The sequence below is a fragment of the Palaemon carinicauda genome, chromosome 16 (assembly GCF_036898095.1).
Source record: "Palaemon carinicauda isolate YSFRI2023 chromosome 16, ASM3689809v2, whole genome shotgun sequence".
NCBI classification, from domain to species: Eukaryota; Metazoa; Arthropoda; class Malacostraca; order Decapoda; family Palaemonidae; genus Palaemon; species Palaemon carinicauda.
The window spans coordinates 92,808,554-92,815,440 of record NC_090740.1 but is presented as its reverse complement, the minus strand read 5'-3'; the positions used below and the strand labels follow the sequence as shown (position 1 = coordinate 92,815,440).

Genomic DNA, 6,887 nt, shown 5'->3' with positions numbered 1-6,887 from the left:
GTAACTAGAGAGAGAGAGAGAGAGAGAGAGAGAGAGAGAGAGCTGATAAATCATAATCTGATATCTTCCAAACAGTCGATATCCCTCACCTCTAGTGACAAACAATCATACAATGAAGAATTAATGCGATTACTCTTTCCATAGCAGTGGTGGGGAACCTACGGCCCAGCGGTCAGATCCAGCCTCCGAGGTCTTTCCATCCAGCCCTAGAGTCATATACAGTTATATTTTTTTTGGAATGTCGTTTGAGTAAAAATATATATAAGTGGAAAAAAATCAATGAATCCCTACGTAAAATAATCAAGTTATAGTTGCATAGACCAACTGAGATTATGAAATGCAAATTCAAGACTTTTTATGTTTATATTCACAGGATTAATAATTAATATTCAGCTATAAGACAAAAACTTCCCGTACCTGTACGATTCCCGTCACAGCGTGTGTGGATAAGAGGCTCATCAACGGATTCTATCCGTTTTTTTTTTTTTTTTTCAGGTTACTTTGCATTGCAGACGGAGTTTCAGTTTACGTCCGATTTAGGCTACACTACAGTTGCTGTTGAGCACGGGCGAAGTATTTGTGTAGCACTGCAACCTCTGCAGACATTTTTCGTGCAGACATTGGATAGGGATATAATACCAAACATCGCAACTGTAAAAAAAAGGATGGTTGATGCCGAAAGAACTGAACAAATTACTATTTTTTTTTCTTCTTTTTTACCAGTGTGTCTCGTCTGTGGAGAAGTATTGGCTGTGTTGAAAAAACAAAGTGAAGTGGCACTTTAATGAAAACCACGCTAAATTACGGGAGTTACAAGAGTACTTATGCGTGGATAAAATAAATGCCCTTAATGGAGTGGTTTGGAATCCTAACATACCATTTTCTCCAGATCTTGTTGTGATAAACATAATTTTTTTTTTCTGAGTAGTTTAGTTGTAAGTAAGCTAATTGCAAAGAAAATGAAACCCTATGTAGAACGAAAATTTGCAAAGGAGTACAAGGTTGCTGCTGAAGAGTTGTTGGTACCAGAAATGGCTGAATTGTTTAACATTGCTAGTTTGTCTCGAAAAACTCTTTCCGATAGAATTGGTGCCATGGCTGATGATATTGAGAGAACACTAACAGTACGCTGAATTTTAATTTACAAACACCAGGAATTAAATAAGGATAATTAAAATGTGAAAAAAATTAAGTAATTTATTGTATTTGATAAATATCCTAATTCATCCAGATGCTGATGCGGCAGCTAATACACAAAGTTGAACATCGTGAGGCAAGGGGGAACCGCAGTAATTCAGCTTCTTCCAAATACCTTAAATATTAGCAAATGTCAAATTACATACTACACAACGATCATAAAAATACATATAAAAATCAAATTATTATGTGAAGCACGTTATAACACTTGGCAAGTTGCATACCTTGGAAATCTTATGTAAATAAATATAAACCCATAGTCCAAACTGGAGTCCACGAAGTACAATTTATGATATCCCTGAAAAGGGTACGAAGTCGTTACAAAACTGAAAAGGGTACGAACTCGTTACTAAATTGAAAGGTATGAAAAAATATAACATTGAAAAAAGTAAGCGATGATAATTGGAAGTCAAATTTAAATGGGATGGCATTATCCCTCTAAATGATTTCGGACTGACATAAAAAAAAACTCCCCCTGAGTTTTACAGACCCACCGATATCATCCTGGGACGAAGGCGAAGTACGTGTAGAGATGGGTTGCGATGAAAGAAAGCTTCTTCCTGGTCGGGATTACACAGAAGTTTACATGGCGATAATACTCTTCGTCACTTCAAAGGACATGTAGAAAATGTTCTTGTCACGTTAACTGGGTAGCGGTACAAAGTTTATTCTTATATCAAGAATAGGAGCTCGAGTTACGAGACCCTTAGCGATGGAATGTTCCTTCGTAACTGACATTAAGTTTCCGTCAACCTCAGGAAGAAAGCAAAGCATTAGTGGCTGGTTAGGTTAAAACCAGAAACGGCCGCAGGAAGGCAGTGAGCTGTTAACAACCAAGGGGGTAGTTAAATACTTAGAAACTAAGCTAACTGTCTTCCAGTGACCATGCTACTTTAAACAAAATATAATATAAAACAAAATATAATATAATATAATAAAGAAAATACAAATTCCATTTGGAATTTCAGTACACTGCAGGGGAACGAATCCAAAAAGATCTTTTGGATTTACCAAATACATTATTTACACTACATAAAAATTTAAATAATCAGTTTATAAATTCAACATTTCAGATGTTTTCCTCCGGCTTTCCACAGCAGCCTTTCTTTTAGGCCTCTCAGAAGCTGGTGATAATTTGTCCATGTTGTGCAAATCATTTGACTTAAAGTCCACATCATCATCTAAAGAAAGATAAGGTATCAGATTATTAACATGGAGTTTACAAACTTGTCTGGTACGGCCTTTGAAAACTTTTGCATGTGTAGTTTCCCCAATATCATTTGTGAAAGTTTCCTTTATTCGACCTAGAGGATAGTTGTTAATCTTCGTATTATCTTCCTTAATTAAAACAATGTCACCTGCTTTTAGAGGATGATGAGTTACAGGGCGATATCTACCCTTTCTATCAACCGCCTGGCTTAAAAGGGTCTGCAAAAACTCATGATGGTAAATATCTAAAAGTTTACTTCTAATTTTAGACAACTGTTCAAATTTATTAGTAATTCCACAAGGAACAAATTCTTCATCCTCAGGTAAAGGTGATAAATCGGGAATGATATTGAGGGAAGAAAGCTCATACCCTCTTATTAACATTTCGGGAGTTATTGGTTCAGGAAGGTCTTCCGCTGCACTATCCCTAAGAGCCTCTTTAAAAGATATTGGCCGTTTGTTTACCAAGTGGACAACTTGACATACAGTAAACTCAAAATCAAAGAAAGATAGAATATTGTTCTTGATGGACCCATATAGAAGCCTCTTTGTTAACTTGACACAAACCTCGACCATGGAGCCTAACTGACTACACCCTTTAAAATACTGTTGAAACGTCAAAGGTTTAACACCTCTCTCCTCAAAATACAATTGAGTGTGGGGATCATTCAAAAATGAAGTTATAACATTAGCTCCTGCAACTATTTGTGACCCTAGGTCACTAATGCATAACTGTGGAATGCCAAATTCGAAGCAATGAATAGAAAATGCCCTAAGAAAATCAGGCACACTAAGTGTTCTGCAAATTTTCAAATTAACTGCACGAGACCAAGTGCAAGTAAAACATAATAGCCATACCTTAACATTTTCTTTCTCCAGCTTAACTGTAAAAGGACCAATATAATCAACAAAAATATTGCCGAAAGGTACAGCTGGTGGGTCTTCCCTGAATTCCCTGTAACAATTTTGATTTAAATTAACAGGTCTTGCGTTAAATCTTTTGCAGTGAACACATTGCCTCAGAATCTTTTTTACCAATGAAAAATTTCTAGGAATAAAATAGTGTCTTCTGAGTTCAGCAAGAACAGCATAGCACCCAGAATGAGCTAATTTATGATGAATATCAAGTATAATTAACTTAGTTAAATGGCTGCCCCTAGATAATAGAATAGGAAATTTTTTCTCATTCTTAAATTTGCTCTTCACTCTCAAAATGCCATCGTTATCAACAAACACATTAAACTGAGAAACTATACCTGGTATATCCTTTACTGCATAAAAACCTTTGGAAAAGTGTTCTAGAACATCAGCAAAGTGATTTTGTTGATCATTCAAAATCAAATGGACAAGAGCTAAAGAGAAAAAGTTCTTTTCTTGTACCTTAACTTCCCTTCTCACTTTAGCTTTCCATTTGTATATGCATATTATACACCGACGGTACAGCAAAACCAGTCTTCTGAAATCTGAAAAATCTGAAATATTAACCAAGCATTCTCTCTTAACTAAAGGAACATTAGAAATATTCAAGTAATTTCCTGAAAGATAACCCTCTTTAGGAATAGTGAACTGCATGTCAGGTGCCCGAATATTAGTCAGGTCCGGGCCTGAAAGAAAACAAGATTTCATCAACAATTTATATGACGTGCACCTGGTTACCATATCTGCAGGATTTTCCTTGCCATTAATAAACCCAAATTGAACAGGATATGTTTCACAAAGTTTTTGTATGCTATAGATTCTGTTCATTACAAAAGTAGAACATTGGTTCATTTTCTTAAGTTGAAGAGAACTTATTAACCATTGCAGGGCACAAGAAGAATCTGAAAAAAGACAAATCTTTGTCACCTTTATAGGTTTTATGCAACTGGGACCAGCAAGATCCAAATAAAGATCAATAGATTGCTCAACTCCTAAATTAATGGCGTGGATCTCTAAAGATGGTATGGATTTACCTTTCAATTGGGTATTAACCAACCGATTTTTAGCATTAACAAAGGTATGTTTGCCAGACTCAACATTCAGTAGATAAATGACACACCCATATAAGTCACAACTGGCATCGGTAAAAACAATTATATTATACTCACCATCCCTTCGACACACAAACCGAGTTACTTTGAGAGGGGGCGATGAATTACATTGCCTACAGATATTCCTCCAGTCTTTGAGCTGTTGACTGTTAAGAGTCTGATCCCAATTCAAACCCTTTTGACACTGCAAATTATGCATATAAATCCTACATCGGTTAAATAAAGGCAAGTTGAAACCAAAAATGTCAAACTGGGAGGCAATGGACCTAAGAATTAATCTTTTAGTGTTAGCTCCTGGGTCAAGGTTAATTGGCCTAGTGAAAATATCATCCGAAAGTCTGTTCCATTCAAGCCCAAACAATTTATTGACTTCAGGAGTAAGAACTGACTGATCTATGTCAGACTGCAGATCAATATCATTGGTTATCAGCTGCTGAGTTTCAAATTTAAAGGGTCTGAATATGTCATCTAACTGCTTATAGGCCCACCTTAGGTCATCAGAGCTGTTCATAGTAATAGCACCATTATCCATATATATTAAGGCGTAAATAAGTTTCTTTAGTTCATCAATTCTTGAATCATTACTTGAAGTTAAAATTAACATATAATACAATGAAGCCATCAAAAGAAATGGGCTACACCGAAGTCCAAATGAAAGCCTGACATTTTTATAAGCAACGGGAGTGTAATCACCTGCGCTAACATTCCGAAACCAAAAGAACAATAGTCTAGACTGATCAATTTCACTTAAAGCCAACATATTGAAAGCTTTTTTCAAATCAAATATTAAAATTTTTTCATCAAACCTAATATTAAGAAATGCAGATGAAAGTTTTTGATTTAGGTTAGGCCCAGCATACATACATTGATTATGTGACAATGACAGTTTCTTATAGGATTCCTGCAAATTAGAAAGAAACACTATGCGACATTTCGTAGTATCCCTTTCTGGCTTAAAAACTGGCATATGAGGTAAGAATGAATAGTTAGGGTATTCAGCCTTAAATACTTCCAAGTCAAAAATTGGTTCAATAATTCCCATATTTAATTGCTCCTTTATGCAGTTATCCACCAACTGTAAGGAACCTTTCTTACGAAGTAACTTTTTAAAATTAGATTGAAGAATAGCCTTGGAAAGAGACTCATTTCTCGAAAGAAGGTGTGATACCTTTCCATTCCATAACAAGGGAACAACTATACGCCCATCACTTCTCGTGTGCAAATTTCTCAAAGTGTAATCCACGAGAGAGTTATTGAGCTGATTAGATTCGTCACTATAAACTTTCTGATCATAGTTCAAATAAAATTGGCTCTCCATATTCAGGATTTGATCAGTTGCTTCTTGCAGTTTCCTATCAATAATAGTTCCTTTATCGGAAAGTACAGTGAATGAACAATTTGTCGTCATGTCATTGAGCTCGTTAAATTCATCATTAATAGATACAGTAGTAGCTAGAAAATAAGAATGGCAAGGGATATTAAAATATGTACCTTTTTCAGCATTAGAATTTTCGCCCCTTAGTGGTTTCGAGGCTAAACTGTCTTTACCATTAAGTGAAGTAAGATTAATTAGGAACCTATCAACATTCCCCATCAGCATTATTCCTGAAGTAGTCTCAATATACACAGATGAATTAGGACTCCCTATCACTACATCTTTTCCCAAAAGACAATGTGAAAAATCTACTCCTAACAAAAGCTGAATGTCATCAATGCCCTGAGAACTGGCTGATAAAAACTTGTCAGCAAATACAAAATTTTTACTCTGCATTACACTAACTACCTGACCAAGACAAGGTAAATTTAATTGCAGGTTTATAGAGGGTACAACTAAAGCAGAAATAGCAAAGATTTTATTCCCCAGCTTTATAGGAACTTCAACAAGACTAGTAGAATATTCCTTTTGACCATTAAACCCTTTCACAGTAAGTTTAACATTAGTAGTCAAAGACTTTAAATTACAAGAGGAAGCTAGCTTGCTAGATATAAAAGTATTTTGTGACCCTGAATCCTTAAGACCCCTGTGAAGCTTATTTTGACCATTTACACAAAATGTGAAAGTAGGGAGAACTGAACCTGTGGTAACATTTGGCAATACTGCTATCCCACTGCTTGCTTCCTTGGAAGACTCTTCTTTACTATTACACCTGTCAGGACTAATTTTCCGACAAAGATACTCCATGTGATACTGCGAACAATGTGAACAGGGTCTTCGAAATCTGAACTTGCATGCTTTAGTGAAATGATTAAAATTACCACATTTTACACAACCTTTATGCAAATTTAATAAAGAAATTTTATCAGAAGGGGTAGCATACTTAGTACACTTATAAGTTAAATGATCATTGTCAGAAATACCGACCTTGGAACAAAAATTACAAGCTTTGGCGGGAACAGTCTTAGTTTTAAGAGCCATGGTACTAGTCTTTTCCTGTAATGGCTTTGAATGAG

The 6,887-nt window shown here is 35.5% G+C and overlaps 1 protein-coding gene across 4 annotated transcripts; it reads right to left on the bottom strand.

The window, feature by feature from the left end:
* Nucleotides 1–1,218: 1,218 nt before the first annotated feature.
* On the bottom strand, nt 1,219–6,655 carry LOC137655781 (uncharacterized). 4 transcript variants are annotated; one of them, XM_068389924.1, is made up of 3 exons: nt 1,692–6,655; nt 1,422–1,495; nt 1,219–1,312 (listed from the first exon to the last, which is right to left on the bottom strand). In XM_068389924.1, exon 1 carries the CDS (start codon nt 6,616–6,618, stop codon nt 2,251–2,253), a length of 4,368 nt encoding a protein of 1,455 aa, XP_068246025.1. In that variant the 5' UTR covers nt 6,619–6,655; the 3' UTR covers nt 1,219–1,312; nt 1,422–1,495; nt 1,692–2,250. The 4 variants fall into 4 exon arrangements, with proteins under 4 accessions (XP_068246025.1, XP_068246021.1, XP_068246022.1 ...); XM_068389920.1 differs by having other exon boundaries at nt 1,422–6,655; XM_068389921.1 differs by having other exon boundaries at nt 1,225–1,523.
* Between the last annotated feature and the right edge of the window lie 232 nt (nt 6,656–6,887).